The 16,721-nt window shown below is 48.9% G+C and overlaps 1 protein-coding gene across 1 annotated transcript in view; it reads left to right on the top strand.

The window, feature by feature from the left end:
• The window catches only part of cep89 (centrosomal protein 89), a 184,901-nt gene that overhangs the window by 57,857 nt on the left and 110,323 nt on the right, over positions 1–16,721 (top strand). The window contains exons 7-10 of the mRNA XM_038806548.1: positions 6,249–6,303; positions 14,324–14,428; positions 15,529–15,747; positions 16,002–16,141. Of these exons, the coding sequence (XP_038662476.1) occupies positions 6,249–6,303; positions 14,324–14,428; positions 15,529–15,747; positions 16,002–16,141 (519 nt within the window). The remainder of the gene's footprint in view (positions 1–6,248; positions 6,304–14,323; positions 14,429–15,528; positions 15,748–16,001; positions 16,142–16,721) is intronic.

The raw sequence follows: 16,721 nt of genomic DNA, 5'->3' as shown, positions 1-16,721 counted from the left end.
TCCACCTCCTGCATTACCTTATAAATGTCAGACACCTTCCCTTCTCCGACCCACACCCCCGAAAGCACTCTGTCCATCGCCCTCCGCGAGGGCAGCAAAGGAAATGCCTCCACCTGTCGCCTGGCAAACGCCTTTACCTGCAAGTATCTGAACATGTTCCCTTGGGGGAGCCCAAATTTATCTTCCAGTTCCCCCAGGCCTGCAAACCTCCCGCCAATAAACAGGTCCCTCAATTTACTAATGCCCACCCTATACCACCCCCTAAATCCCCCCTCGGTGTTCCCCGGGATGAATCGATGGTTTCCACCTAATGGAGCCTCCATCGAGCCCCCTGTTTCGCCCCTGTGCCGTCTCCACTGTCCCCAGATTCTTAGGGTCGCCGCCACCACCGGGCTCGTGGTATACCTCTTAGGAGAGAGCGGCAGCGGCGCCGTTACCAAGACACCCAGGCTCGTACCTCTACAAGACGCTATCTCCATTCTTTTCCACGCCCCCCCCCCCCCCCCCAATCAGATCTGACACATACAAAAGCAGGTCATCCGCATAGAGCGAGACCTTGTGTTCTATTCCCCCCCCCCCCCCCCCCCCCCCCCCCCCTGACCATCCCCTTGCTGCTCTCAGAGCAATTGCCAGCGGTTCTATGGCCAACGCAAACAGCAGCGGAGAGAGGGGGCATCGTTGTCTTGTCCCGCGGTGTAGTCTAAAATACTCAGATGTCGTCCTGTTCGTCCTTACACTAGCCTCCGGGGCCTGATGTAGCAGTTTAACCCAGTCCACAAAGCCCTCTCCAAACCCAAACCGTCCCAGCACCTCCCATAAATAGTCCCACTCCACCCAGTCAAAAGCCTTTTCGGCATCCATTGCCACCACTACCTCCACCTCTCTGCCCTCCGGGGGCTTTACCCGACTGCGTGGCCTTCAGGCCCCCCATTATTTCTTCAGCTCTAATTGGGGCCCCCAACCCCTCTACCCACCTTTGGGAAGGTCACCCCATCTAAGAAGCGCCTCATCCCCTCCGGCCCCGTGGGGGAGTTCCGAGGTATACAGCTTACTGTAAAAGTCCCTGAATACCCTGTTCAGTCCTGCTGGGTCTCACACCCGGTTCCCTGCCCCGTCCACTACTGTCCCTATCTCCCTGGCCGCCTCCCTCTTCCTAAGTTGCTGTGCAAGCATTCTGCTGGCTTTCTCCCCATACTCCTACACCGCACCCCTGGCCTTTCTGAGTTGCTCTATGGCCTTCCCAGTGGATAGCGCTCCCAGCACCGCCTGCAGTCTCCGTTGTTCCCTAAGTAGCTCTGCCCTCGGGGAGTCCGCATATTCCCTATCCGTCCGTGTCATCTCCTGCACCAGTCTGTCCATCTCTGCCCTGTCCGTTCTGTCCCTATGGGCTCGGATTAAGATCAGTTCCCCTCTCACCACCGTCTTCAGCGCCTCCCAGAGCACCGCTGCTGAGACTTCCCCTGTATCATTGACCTGGAGGTAGTCCTGCACGCATTTCCCCACTCTCTCACACACCCTCTCCTCTGCCAATAATCCCACCTCTAACCTCCATTGTGGGGGCTGGTAACTTTCTTTGCAGACCAGCAGGTCGACCCAATGTGCAGCGTGGTCCGAAATAGTGATCGGCGAGTATTCTGTATCCCTCACCCCCTCCAAAAAGTCCCTACTCATAATAAAGAAGTCAATACGAGAATAAACCTTGTGAACATGTGAATAGAACGAGAACTCCTTCCCCGTCGGCCGGCTGATTCTCCAGGGGTCTTCCCCCCCCTCCCCCCATTTGTTCCATGAACCCTCTCAGTTCTCTTGCCATTGCCGGGACCCTGCCCGTTCTGGAGCACGACCGGTCGGGGTCGAGGACTGTATTAAAGTCCCCACCCATAATCAACTTGTGCGAATCCAAGTCGGGGATTTTCCCCAGCAGCCTTTTGATGAAATCTACATCATCCCAGTTTGGAGCGTAAACATTCGCTAGGACCACCTTCACCCCCTCAAGCTTGCCCCGGACCATGAGAAATCTACCCCACCCGTCTGCAACTGTGCTGTCCGCCTCAAACTTAACCTGTTTGTTAATCATGATCGCCACCCCTCAGGTCTTAGCGTCAAGCCCCGAATGGAAGACCTGGCTAACCCAGCCCTTCCGTAATCTAATCTGGTCCGCCACTTTCAAATGCGTCTCCTGCAGCAACATTACATCCGCCTTCAGAGCCCGTAAGTGCACGAACACACGTGTCCTCTTGACCGGCCCGTTTAATCCTCTAACATTCCAGGTGATCAGCCTGGTTGGAGGGCACCCTGTCCGCCCCCCCCCAACGCCGATCAGCCATTCCCCTTCTTGGGCCCACCCCCTGCCCATCAGCCGCGCCTCCCCGGTCCGCCTCTTGGCAGCTCCCACCCCCGACCCCTTCCCTGAGAGCAGATCATCTTCCCCCCCCCCGCCATTTCCGCCAACTCCAGCGTGATGCCATCACCAAACACATCTTTCCTTCACTCCCTCTGTCAGCATTCCGCAGAGACCGTTCCCTCTGAGACAATCTAGTCCACTCCTCCACCATACTCAGTACCTCTCCCATCACCCATGGCACCTTCCCATGCAATCGCAGAAGGTGTAACACCTGCCCCATTACCTCTTCCATGCTTAACATTCCAGGCCCAAAACACTCATTCCAGGTTAAGCAGCGTTTCACTTGCACCTCTTTCAATCTGGTCTATTGCATTTGCTGCTCCCAATGTGGTCTCCTCTATATTGGAGAGACCAAACGCAGACTGGGTGATCGCTTTGCTGAGCATCTTTGGTCTGTTCGCATTAAGGATCCTGACCTTCCTGTTGCTTGCCATTTTAACAAAAGACCCTGCTCCCATGCCCACATGTCTGTTCTTGGCCTGCTGCAATGTTCCAGTGAAGCGCAACGCAAACTGGAGGAACAACATCTCATCTTCCGGTTAGGCACGCTACAGCCTTCCGGCCTGAACATCGAATTCAACAACTTCAGATGATCAGCCCCACCTCGACCCATTTGTTTTCATTTCATTTTAACTGTCTTTTACCATTTCTTTCTTTCCTGCACCTTTCTCCTCTTTGCTTCCCCCTTCCCCTCCCCCCACACCTACAGTTCATTCTCTGATGTTAGTTTCCCTGCTGTTTGACCTTTCACATCTTTTGTCCTCTCTGGGGACTGCCATTAGCACTCCTTCCCCTTGGTTTCTGTGGCCATTAGCACCAAGTTACACTGGGTTTCTGTGGCTATGACTCATCTTTCATTCCTACTCCACAGTATAAATATTTCCCACTCTCTCTGTCTGCTAGCTTTGACAAAGAGTCATCGGACTCGAAACGTTAGCTCTTTTCTCTCCCTACAGATGCTGCCAGACTTGCTGAGATTTTCCAGCATTTTCCCTTTCGTTTCAGATTCCAGCATCCGCAGTAATTTTCTTTTATCTACCTCCTGGATTTTGGTCTTTCCTTTTGTTATTCCTCTGCCTTGAATCCCATGTGCATTCAAGCTTCCACACAGTCTCTCCAATACCTAGCCATGCTAATAGAACGCGACTGCTTCACAAAACCTTTGATTTATCTCTGACATCTGGCTTCTGACCTAACCATCTTTAACTCTGTTTCTTGCAGTTTCTCTTTACTCCAGAGCACCATCTTTGATTTTTAATTGCCCCATTGTCTCCTTTATGGGGCCAACACAGCCTCTACTGCTGACCTCATTGCCACCATGAGGTCCTCTTTCACCGCTTCTTTGTGCTTCTGGAGCTCTGTTGTGATGAACTCCATCAGCTTCTCCATCATACGCTGGCTGGCATTGGTGATCTTGTTTGGTCCGTCATGCTTCGTTCTGGGCGACTACGCATGTCTCCCTGTTCTGGAGTTGAGGTTTGCCTCTCCCTGCTTTTACTGGTTTTGCGGCCTGGTTGCTGGCTCTTTGGCATCCTGGTCAGTTAAGTAGTAGATGGGGGTTAAGCCGGGGAACATTTTGCACTTTTGGTGCCTGTTTAACGGATTAAAGGGTTTGAACAGAAGTTTCTTGGAGAGAGCCACCTTTCATGTGACAGCTCAGCTCATGGATGAAACCAGAAGTCGCTTTTTAATTGATTTCTCATGAACAGGACCTTGTTCAACTTCTTGTTAAATAAGGTCCTTTAACTTAAACTGTCCTTTTGAGAATTTCTTTATGTTCCAACATCCTGTTCTTGGGACTTCTTTTTGTTCTTTTCAGAAGTCACAGGGCTAAATCGCTGGTTTTGGAAGCAGACCAAGGCAAGCCAGCAGCACGGTTCGATTTCCGTAACAGCCTCCCCGAACAGGCGCCGGAATGTGGCGACTAGGGACTTCTCACAGTAACTTCATTTTTGAAGCCTACTTGTGACAATAAGCGATTTTCATTTCATTTCATTCATTTCAAGTCTGCTCCCTTGTCCTGTCTAGTTTTCCCTGGCTCTAGCTCACAACTAGGTCAAAAGTTCTTTCTGTCCTAAGATAGCCGCTGATTCCTAAGTGGCAACCTAGTTTTCCTTTAAATCGTTTTTTGCTTTCACGTTGTAAACCCTCATTACCATGCATGCATCAAAACCAAACTGAAGTCAGTAACCCTTTCAAATGCAGAAACACAAAATTAAACTTATTTAAAACTTTGCCTTATTTCTAATACCCACAAATACAGATATAGATTATTTAAAACTACCTCTGTTTCCTGACACAGCTCGCAATGATGGCACACCCTTCTCTGTCTTTCTCAATCGAAAGCATCTTCGTTGAGAAGTATGAAATATCTCTTTAAATGTGTGTCAATGTTTCTCTACTGCCTTACTTTTTAACCTATTTTCTCAATCCACTTTAGTCAACTCTGTCTTCATAGTCTTGAAATTGCCTTTATTTAAGTTTAAAACACTAGTTTCAGGCACAAGTTTCTTGCATTCATATCGAATGGGAAATTCTATCATATTCACTGTTGCAAAGTGGATCCTTTACTATGTGATTGTTAATTAATTCTGTCTCAATAAACATTACCAGGACTAAAATATGCTGCTCCTTGGTTGATTCCAGAATATATACTGTCCTGAGTACACCATGTCACCTCATCCTTCAGACTAACTTTGCACATTTAATTTGTTCAATCTATATGATCAAAATTGCCCATGTATGTATGTTTCAAACAGTACGTAATTACTGTGTACTCTCGAACACCGAGGAGCTGTCCTCTTAACTCTTGCGCCACAAAGGCAAAACACCTGTCGGGATTCATGCTCTCAATTACAGAGAATAGTATGCACCCCCTAACTGTGCTGTCTCCTTTTACAACGAATTCCTTCTTACTCACCCACTTGAATGGCTCCCATATATGCATGTTGTGATCAGTTTGCCTATCCTCCCTGCAGTCTCTGCGTTCATCCACACAAGCAGCAAGAGCATCAAACCTGTTGGACAAATGCAAGGGCTGAGGTTCTGCTGTTGCTATCTTCTGGATTCCCACACCTGACTCACTCATCATTCCTGATCACAGATTAAATCTGAAGTACCTAAGGAGTACAAAGTGTTCTGTAAATAGCCCCCCCCGAATGATTAACAATATTCAAACCTTGGGCGCCAGCTGATCAACTCTGGGATGAAATTTGTCAAGCCCACATGCTACAGCTGCAACATATCAACTGTATCACTATAAAGCTTGACTCAATTTTCAACCACATATTGACTCAGAAATTGCTCAGAGCTTTATTATCCTTTAAATATATTATAAATGAGGTAATCCTTATTTTAAATAATAAATAATTTGATATGAGTGGATTGAGCATTCATATGACAACTTTGCAGTAGTCTGTAATGTGTTCTTCAAAGAATATTTCTTTGGTAAGTTATTGGACTTAATTGGTAAAATAATAGACTATGTCACTGTCCAATGACCATCTCTTGTGGGTTGAAAGTTATAAAAAATATGTAATATTGCCACGGGTGTATTGCAGAGGCTGGTATCCAGGGACTGGTTTAGCACACTGGGCTAAATAGCTGGCTTTGAAAGCAGACCGAGGCAGGCCAGGTTCAATTCCTGTACCAGCCTCCCCGAACAGGCGCCGGAATGTGATGACTAGGGGCTTTTCACAGTAACTTCATTTGAAGCCTACTTGTGACAATAAGCGATTTTCATTTCATTTCAGAGGAGGCATAATAGGTTAAAGTGGCAATAGTTCCACATGCAAATTGGTTTTGTGAAATAAAGTTTTAAAAATATTATTAATTTTGATTTCAGGGACAACAAGTAATTGAAACAGAGCAAGCAATTCAGGAGTCCAGTCCAGTCCCAGGTAATGCTAGTCAGTGTCTTTATTTCCTTTTAATCAGCTGTATCACACAGAAGCTTTTTAAGTACAATAAGTATATGCTTTAGGTGCCAATCACATTAGTAATAGTGCACTAATGTGAAGATAAAAAGAACATCCTGTATAAATTAATCAGAAAACTGCAGTATCACATATTAGGCTGTCAGACAGGGAAAATGCAAGTTATTATAAAGATTGAAGTACCAGTTGATATCCTTTTTTTTTAAAATAATTTTTATTGAAAGAGTTTTTCCATACAGACATTTACCCCTACTAATTTTTAAATTATTTACAACACAGTCCCTCTAGGCAAATGTCCCTCCCTCGCCCGCCCTCTCGCGCGCACCAGTCCTCCCCCCCCCCCAGGCAACCTTAACAAACAAGGCAGCCTACAGTTTCAGACATGAGCAGCGAGCAGACTTGCCCGCGTTACAGTCGTGCATGTCCCCCCACGACCCTTGCTGCCCCCCCCCTCCCCTCCCCCCCCCTCCCCCTCTCCCCCCCCCCCCCCCCCCCCCCCCCCCCCCGGGTTGCTGCTGCCACGACCCCGAACGTCTATCTCTGATCTAAAAAGTCAAGGAAAGGTTGCCACCGCCTGGCGAATCCCTGTACCGACCCTCTCAGGGCAAATTTGATCCTTTCTAGCTGAATATAGCTAGCCATATCGTTAATCCAAGTTTCAACGCTTGGAGGCCTCGCGTCCTTCCATTGAATTAATATCCTTCGTCGAACCAGTAGGGACGCAAAGGCCAGTATTCCGGCCTCCCTAGCCTCCTGTACCCCCGGTTCTACCCCGACCCCAAAGATCGCAAGCCCCCATCCTGGTTTGACCCTGGACCCCACCACCTTCGACACCGTCCTTGCCACCCCCTTCCAGAACCCTTCCAGCACCGGACATGCCCAGAACATATGCACATGGTTCGCTGGGCTTCCCAGACATCTGACACACCTGTCCTCACCCCCAAAGAACCGGCTCATCCTTGTCCCCGTCATGTGAGCTCTATGCAGCACCTTAAATTGAATGAGGCTCAGTCTCGCACACGAGGAGGAAGAGTTGACCTTCTCCAGTGCATCCGCCCACGTCCCGTCTTCTATCTGCTCTCCCAGCTCCCCTTCCCACTTGGCTTTCAGCTCCTCCCCTGATGCTGCTTCCGCCTCCTGCATTATCTTGTAGATGTCTGATATCTTCCCCCCTCCGACCCAGACCCCCGAGAGCACCCTATCACTCGCCCCCTTACTGGGGAGCAGGGGAAACCCCTCCACCTGCCGCCTAGCAAATGCCTTCACTTGTAAATATCTGAACATGTTTCCCGGGGGGAGCTCAAACTTCTCCTCCAGCCCTCCCAGGCTCGCAAACCTCCCCTCTATAAACAGGTCCTTCAGCTGCCGTATGCCCACCCTGTACCAGCTCTGAAATCCCCCGTCGATGTTCCCCGGGATGAATCTATGGTTCCCTCTTATTGGCGCCGCCAACAGACCTCCCATTTCCCCCCTATGTCGCCTCCACTGCCCCCATATCTTGAGGGTGGCCGCCACCACTGGGCTCGTGGTGTACCTCGTGGGGGGGAGCGGCCATGGTGCCGTTACTAGGGCCCCCAGGCTTGTGTTGCCACAGGACGCCCTCTCCATTCGTTTCCAAGCTGCCCCCTCCCCTTCCATCATCCACTTGCGCACCATTGACACATTTGCCGCCCAGTAGTACCCCGAGAGATTGGGCAGTGCCAGCCCTCCACTGTCCCTACTCCGCTCCAAAAAGACCCTCCTCACCCTTGGGGTGCCATGCGCCCACACGTAGCTCATGATGCTACTCGTCACCTTTTTGAAGAAGGCCCTAGGGAGGAAGATGGGCAAGCACTGAAATAAAAACAAGAACCTTGGGAGGACCGTCATTTTGATTGACTGCACCCTCCCCGCCAGCGACAACGGTACCATGTCCCACCTCTTAAATTCCTCCTCCATCTGTTCCACCAGCCTGGAAAAGTTCAACTTGTGGAGGGTCCCCCAGTTCCTTGCCACCTGCACCCCTAAGTACCTAAAGCTCTTTCCTGCTCGCTTGAAGGGGAGTCTCCCAATACCCTCTCCCTGGTCCCCCGGGTGTATCACAAAAACCTCGCTTTTGCCCAAATTTAGTTTGTACCCCGAAAAGTCCCCAAACTCTGCTAATAGTTCCATTATCTCCGGCATTCCCCCTTCTGGGTCTGCCACGTACAGCAGTAGATCATCCGCATACAGCGATACTCGATGTTCCTCCCCTCCCCTAGTCAGTCCTCTCCACCCCCCTGAACCCCTCAGTGCCATCGCCAACGGTTCAATCGCCAGTGCGAAAAGTAGGGGGGATAGGGGACATCCCTGCCTGGTCCCTCGGTGGAGCCCGAAATACTCCGACCTCCTCCCGTTTGTCACTACACTCGCCGTTGGGGCCGAGTAGAGCAACTTCACCCACTTAATAAACCCTTCCCCAAACCCAAACCGTTCCAACGTCTCCCACAGGTACTCCCACTCCACCCTATCGAATGCCTTCTCCGCGTCCAGCGCTACCACTATCTCAGCCTCCCCCTCCACTGCCGGCATCATAATTACATTCAGCAATCTCCGCACGTTCGTGTTGAGCTGCCGCCCCTTCACGAACCCCGTCTGGTCCTCATGGATTACCCCTGGCACACAATCCTCTATTCTAGCTGCCAGGATCTTTGCCAGCAACTTGGCATCCACGTTCAGAAGCGAGATAGGCCTGTAGGACCCGCACTGCACGGGGTCTTTATCCCGCTTCAATATCAGGGAGATCAGAGCCTGCGACATTGTCGGGGGCAGAACCCCCCCCTCTCGCGCCTCATTAAAGGCTCGTACCAGTACCGGTCCCACCAAGACCACATTTTTCTTATAGAATTCCACCGGGAACCCATCTGGCCCCGGCGCCTTCCCCGCTTGCATCTGACCTATTCCCTTGACTAGCTCCTCTAGCCCTATTGGCGCCCCCAGCCCTTCTACCAGCCCCTCCTGGACCCTTGGGAACCTCAATTTGTTTAGGAAGTCCTCCATTCCCCCTCTCCTCGTCGGCGGCTCAGACCGATACAACTCCTTGTAAAAATCCCTGAAGACCCCGTTCACTTCTTGCCCCTTCTGCACTACCTTCCCGCCCCTCTCCTTCACTCCCCCAATCTCCCTAGCCGCATCTCGTTTGCGAAGCTGGTGTGCCAGCATCCTGCTCGCCTTTTCCCCATACTCATAGACCGCGCCCTGTGCCCTTCTCCACTGCGTCTCTGCCTTCCTGGTGGTCAGCAGGTCGAACTTGACCTGCAGGCTGCGCCGTTCTCCCAGCAGCACCTCCTCTGGTGCCTCCGCATATCTCCTATCCACTTCCAATAGCTCCCCCACCAGCCTCTCCCTCTCCTGCCTCTCCTTTCTTTCTCTGTGCGCCCTTATGGAGATCAGCTCTCCCCTGATCACTGCCTTCAGGGCCTCCCAGACCATCCCCACCTGCACCTCACCCGTGTCATTCAAGTCCAGATAGCTCTCAATGCTCTTCCGGACCCTTTTACACACCTCGTCGTCCGCTAACAGCCCCACATCCAGCCGCCACAGCGGGCGCTGGTCCCGCGCCTCCCCCATTTCCACATCCACCCAATGCGGTGCATGATCAGAGATCGCAATGGCCGAGTACTCAGCTTCCCGTACCCTCGGGATCAGCCCCCTGCTCAACACGAAGAAATCGATTCTGGAGTACACTCTATGGACGTGGGAGAAAAAGGAATACTCCCTCGCCCTCGGCCTACCAAACCTCCATGGGTCTACTCCTCCCATCTGCTCCATGTACCCCCTCAGCACTTCTGCCGCTGCCGGCCTCCTATTGGTCCTTGAGCTCGATCTGTCTAGCCCGGGGTCCAGCACTGTGTTAAAGTCCCCCCCCATGATCAAGCCCCCTGCCTCCAGTCCCGGAATGAGGCCCAATAGGCGCCTCATAAAACCCGCGTCATCCCAGTTCGGGGCATATACGTTGACCATCACCACTTTCTCCCCCTGCAGCTTACCCTTCACCATCACATACCTACCCTCCTTATCCGCCACCACCTCCTCCGCCACGAACGACACCCTCTTTCCCACCAGAATCGCCACCCCCCCGGTTCTTTGCGTCCAATCCAGAGTGGAACACCTGTCCCACCCACCCCCTTCTCAGGCGAACCTGGTCCACTACCTTCAAATGGGTCTCCTGTAACATTGCTACATCAGCCTTCAGTCCCTTCAGGTGTGAGAATACCCTTGATCTCTTGACCGGCCCATTCAACCCCCTCACGTTCCAAGTAATCAGCCGGGTCGCGGGACGACCCGCCCCCTTCCCCTGCCGATTAGCCATGTCCTGTTCCCTGCTCGCCCCGGGTCGACCCTCCCCTTCTGACCTGCTCCCCATGGCGATGTCCCCCTCCCCCCACCTCTCCAGTCCTCCACTTCCCGTTTCTGGTCTTTTCAGCAGCAACCCGGTGTCCCTCCCTAACCCCCCTCCCCCCCCCCCCCCCAGGCTAGGACCCCTCCTAGCCGCGATGTACCCTCCATCGTACTCCCGTAAGTCAGCTGGTTCACGCTGACCCGGCTGCTCCTGCCACACTCCGACTCCCCCCGGCTCGGGGGGGGGGGGCCTCCCCCCCCTTGCCACTCCTCCCTGGCCCCGCTCCAGCGCGGGAAAGGTCGCCATTGCTAGCCACGCCCCGCACTCCTCCCCTCCCCCCTCCTCTGCCCCGCGCGCGGGAAAACAGAGGAAAGCCCGCGCTTTCGCCCTGCCACACCCCACCCCGCCATCTTCAGTTCCACCCCTGTCCCCGTCCATGCCTGTAAAAGAACCCCCCCTAGGGGCCCATATCCCCGATCTGCTCTCCCCCCCGTCCCACCTCCCCAACTTAACATTATAATAACAGATAAATAACAAATAACAATGTACTTAACAGTCGCCCTCTACCAAACAGCATAAATAACCATAAATAACCATGAATAACCACAATAACAATAACTAAGGGAAGTTGGCAAAGGGGGAAAAAACATCAGAAGAAAAACCACAGCAAGAGTTCAAAATCCAAACAAAGAATTCAGCTGAAAGTACCCGAGCGGCTACGGCCGCCAAGTATCCCCTGGGTCTAATTCGAGTCCAGTTTCTCTTCCTGTACAAAGGCCCACGCCTCCTCTGGGGACTCAAAATAGTGGTGTTGGTTCCTGTAGGTGACCCACAAGCGCGCTGGCTGCAGCATTCCGAACCTGATCCGTTTTGCATGTAGCACCGCCTTCGTCCGGTTGTACCGGGCCCGCCGCTTTGCCACCTCCGCACTCCAGTCCTGGTAGACCCTCACCGTCGAATTCTCCCACTTGCTGCTCCTTTCCCTCTTGGCCCACTCCAGCACTCTCTCACTGTCGCTGAGTCGCTGGAACCGCACCAGCACCGCCCTCGGGGGCTCATTTGCTCTTGGCCTCCTAGCCATGACCCTGTAGGCCTCTTCCAGCTCCAGGGGCGAAGGGACGGCCCCTGCCCCCATCAGGGAGCTCAGCATTTCTGCTACATATCCCGGGAGGTCTGACCCCTCCAGGCCTTCTGCCAGGCCCAAGATCCTCAGGTTCTTCCGCCTCATTCGGGTATCCAGCTCCTCAAAACGGCTCTGCCATTTCAGGTGGAGTGCCTCGTGCACCTCTACCTTTCCCACGAGGACCGTGGCCTCCTCCTCCCTCACAGTCATCTCCTGTTGCAGCTCCCGAATCGACGCCTCTTGGGTCGCCTGGGCTCCCATCAGCCTGGTGGTCGTCGCATTCATTGACTCCAAGAGCTCCATTTTCAGCTCCGTAAAGAAGCGCAGGAGAGCGGCCTGCTGCTCCTCCGCCCATTTCCTCCATTCCTCGGGTGCGCCACCGGCCGCCATTTTAGTCTTCTTCCCCCGCTTTTTTTTGGGAGCTGCTGTTGCTTTCTTTACCGCCCCACTCCGGGTACCGACCATAAAGTTGGTCTGGTTCTCTTCAGGGAGCCTTCCCCCACCGGGATTTGTCCTTACAGCGCCGTTGGGGCCCTCCAATCGGCCCGAAAACACCTTTGTAGCAGGAGCAGCCAAACGTGCGACTTAGCTGGTCATAGCCGCAACCGGAAGCCCCAGTTGATATCCTGGCCAGTGGATTGGGACAAGACTACATTGGATATTTAGGCACTGGGATTGATTTTGTGATCTGCAAATCAGAGAGAAGATGCAGCTTCAAATCAGACAGACAGACACATAGCAGGTCAAAAGAGAAGGTTTAACAAGCAGACATTTACAGGATACGGAGAGTAAAGATTTGCTGACAGGAATTGGAGAATAGCTGAAAGTTAATGTGGGAGCAAGAAAAAGTCTAGAATGAAGGGTGAGAATTTGACACCTGGAGAAAGATAGTGGGCTGGATTCTCCGCCCCGGCACGCCTTTTTTCAGCCTCGACCCACCGGCAGGATTTTCCGTTACGCCGGCCGGTCAATGGGGTTTCCCATTTTGGGGCAGCCCCATGCCGTCGGGAAACCCCCGGGTACCGGCAAATCGGAGAATCCCATCGGCAGAGAATCCCGCCCAGAGAATAGAAGCAAAAATGTAGTTTAAGTGCTTTTAACATAGGAAGATCTTCCAAAGCATTCGCAAGAGAAGTGACATTGCGGAGGAAATCAGAAGGCAGTTTTGGGGAAACATTTTAAAGTAGGCAGTGAAATGGCTGGATGGAAGGATTTGCGAAGAACATTCCAGAATGCATGTGTGAGACCACTAAAGGCTCTGCTACTGATGTGGAACAGATATGGGTGGTATGTGTGAAAGACCAAAATTGGAAGACGACTCACCCCACATCACAAGCACCCCTGCTGTAAAGGGAATGAAGTATTATAGAAAACTCTGAAGTTAATAAAGTAATTGTTTAGCAGTCTGGGGAGGTTTTTAAAGATTATTGCTTGGGATGTGAGTACTGCTGGTGAGGTCAGTGTTTATTGTGCATCCTTAGATGTCCTTGGCAAGCCCAGCCACCGCCTTGAAGCATTGTAGTCCATGAGGTATATATACATCTACAGTGCTGTTAAGAAAGGAGTTTCAGGTTTTTAACCCACCCACAGTGAAGGAACATTGATATTAATTCGAAGTCGGGATGGTGTGTGCTTGAAGGGAACTTGCAGATGATGGTGTTCCCTGCATCTCATGCCCTTGTCCTTCTAGGTGGTAGAGGTTGTGGCTTTTTGAAGATGCTGTTGAAGTAGGATTGGTGAGGCACTGCAGCACATTTTGAAGATGGTGCACACTACTGCCATTGTGCATTGGTGGTGGATGGGTGCTGATCAAGTGGACTGCTTTGTCACACAGAAAGAGAAGATACTGTACTTGAAACATGTGTTGAGCTCTGTTTGAATAATGTTATGAGATTGAAGCCAGAGTGGGAATGAAGGGAGGAACTTAGAGGAAATAGAAGTGGCTTTTTGCCTCAAATGGACAGAATATTGCAACCCTCAATAACGGACTAGAAGGGGAAAAAAGCCTTACATTTATATAGTGTTTTTTACGAAGAGGTCAATTGTAAAATATATCCAAAGGTCATTTCAACCTCAATTCTCTGTCTGTGATTAATGCAGTTCTTGATTCTCTGCTTTCTTCTCCCTTTACTTTTACCTTTTTTTTTTTTGCAACCTTACCGAAAATGCCTCCTTTGTCTTGGTAGGGAATGAGGTGTGGCTGGCTGGTTAGCTGATTATTGGTCAGATTGGTGTTAACAGCACGGCGTTTGACCCCCATTCCAGTCGGGGTGAATTTGGGACTTGCTTCCTTGTCCATGGTAGAGGCTGTGGGTCTGCCTTCTGGCAGATAACTAAAGAAGGAGTTTACATACTAATTGAAACTGACGTGTGATTGATAACTTCTTCTTTGCTGAGCTTTTATTTACACTGTTTGAAGAAAAGATGTCTTAAAATGGTATTGTCAGTATCAACAGCAGAGATGCAATTGCTGCTTTTGATAATAACACCTTGTTCTTCAGCTTTGAAGAACAGCATGAGCATTGAAAGCCCCAGAACACCATCTTCTTCAACTCGAAAAAAGAAGAAATCAAAAATAAAAATAATTTCAGAGGAGACGCAACCAGGTGGGAGAGCAATTTTAATCATAAAATATACCGTAATCAAATGTACAGTATTGGACCAATTACCTTGTGATCCATTGTTGGGTGAGGGTTTTCCTTATTTGAAAATGAGAAACAATGACAATGATGAACAATGAGGCCAATTGTGATACTCTAGCTGCCACTAGCTTGTGATTAATTGGCACAGACCAAAAATTGAAACGTGGAATGATAGAATATGTTGTCACATTCCGTGTGTAATTTCTGGATATTGGTCATTCCATTATTTATAGTTGTTCAGAAATTATGAAAATCTAGTCATTGAAGTAAGAAAATTTAAATGTAGGTGGACCTGGAATTAGAGCTTATTATCTTGTATTTGGTAGCTGAGTATTCAACTGGTTTCAATTACTCACCCCATCCAACAAACGTTCCTATCAGAACTAGTCATGTATTGAATTACATTACATAACCTTACAAATGACAACTTATAAAGAACTATTGTTTATGAATCTTTCTGGATGATTAACATATTTTAATTATTCTTTGCAACTGTTAGCCATGTTTAAATGACTGATTTAGAAAAATGTATTTTTACTCATTTATATAAATCTCAAATCAATCTACTACAAATTACAAGTAGATTCTCAACTGCAATTTAAAAGAAAAAATCCATGTAAAGGAGGAATTCAGTTATACGTTTTTAGCAATGTTGACTTAGATTGACATTAAATATTTTATTGAGATTGTCCTTTGAACTCTATGCAGACAGGTATGTCAAGAAATTATTTTGATTCATATCTCATATTGGAGAAGATAACCAAAAGCTTGAACAAAGAGGTTTTAAGGAGGGGTATATAAGGGGAGCACGCAAAATGCAATGCAAATGGCTTTTATTTCAAACTAAGAATAATTTTAACACTTTGGTGTATTTTGGTCACACAAATCTATGGTGCAGCAGAAATAACGTCCTAAAAACTATGTAAAATATGCATGTGATTTAACTTAATCTAAAATTTTCAAATGTTGTATATAGGTTTGAATTATTTTCATGGATATGCATATTGTTATCCTTTGTTTTGGTGTGTTAAATGTGAAATGATGTTGTATTTGTGATACTGCAGATTTAACAGTTAAAGCTAACCGAGATCTGATGGAGATCCGAAAGGAGCTGTTACAAGAACTAAAGGAAAGAAACCAAACATTGGTTTCTGAAAATCAGGTCATTGCCCAACAGGCTTACAGCCTGACGCAACAGCTCGAAAGGATGAAGTATAAAGTGGAACGACTGGAAAAAGACAATCATAAGCGACATGAAGATGAGAGTCGCCAACCAAGAGGAGGTTGAAATATTATCCTTCCTTCAATAATATTGTTGCAGCTGAAAGATTAAAACTCTTTAATTTCAAAAGTAAAACATTTATTGAAAACATCACTACAAAGTGAATTGTATTTTAATACTGCAGATGCTTTTTTATAATTTATTGTGCACAATAGAAATCTACTTTCTTCTTTATCAAATATTTTTGAAACAATTTGTTAGTAAAATTTGAACAAGTATTAAAACTCCTTTTAACTTTCTAATGACCATTTCTAGATGAAAAAACAGAATTACTTGGACTCAGGCAGCAAGCTCAGGAACTCGTGGATGAAAATGATGCCTTTAAAATGACCATCCATCGTTTAAATATGGAACTAAGTCATTATCAAACCAAATACAGACCTGTGCGTAATGAGGTAAAACAAATTATTCGAAGTCGAATTTTCCACCCTTTTCCCTTTTAATGTAGACTTTTAACAGCATTGAGCTCAGTAACTTCTAAGTCAATACATTCACTCTCCCACCATTGAAATGTGCTCATCAAATAAATTGGTACCCGTGCTGTGCCAAACTTTATCCAAAAGCAGCTTGGGAACGCACACAGGTGTCAGACGGCAGGTACAAACAATCTTAATATTCAGCCTCAAATAATCTGGTATGTTTGCTGGCCAAAAAACACTTAACTGCATGAGACATTCACATCAGGAGCAAGCAGCAGTATTACTAATCATGAACAATTGCACATTTTAATCTTTTTTTTATTGTGACAAGTAGGCTTACATTAACACTGTAATTAAGTTACTGTGAAAAGCCCCCTAGTCATCACATTCTGGCACCTGTTCGGGTACACAGAGGGAGAATTCAAAATGTCCAAATTACCTAACAGCATGTCTTTCGAGACTTGTGAGAGGAAACCGGAACACCCGGAGGAAACCCATGCAGACACGGAGAATGAGCAGACTCCACACAGACAGTGACCCAAGCCAGGAATCAAAC

Source organism: Scyliorhinus canicula, chromosome 9 (genome assembly GCF_902713615.1).
Source record: "Scyliorhinus canicula chromosome 9, sScyCan1.1, whole genome shotgun sequence".
Classification (NCBI taxonomy): Eukaryota; Metazoa; Chordata; class Chondrichthyes; order Carcharhiniformes; family Scyliorhinidae; genus Scyliorhinus; species Scyliorhinus canicula.
Note: the sequence above shows the minus strand (reverse complement) of the source record. Positions and strands in the feature narration are given on the sequence as shown.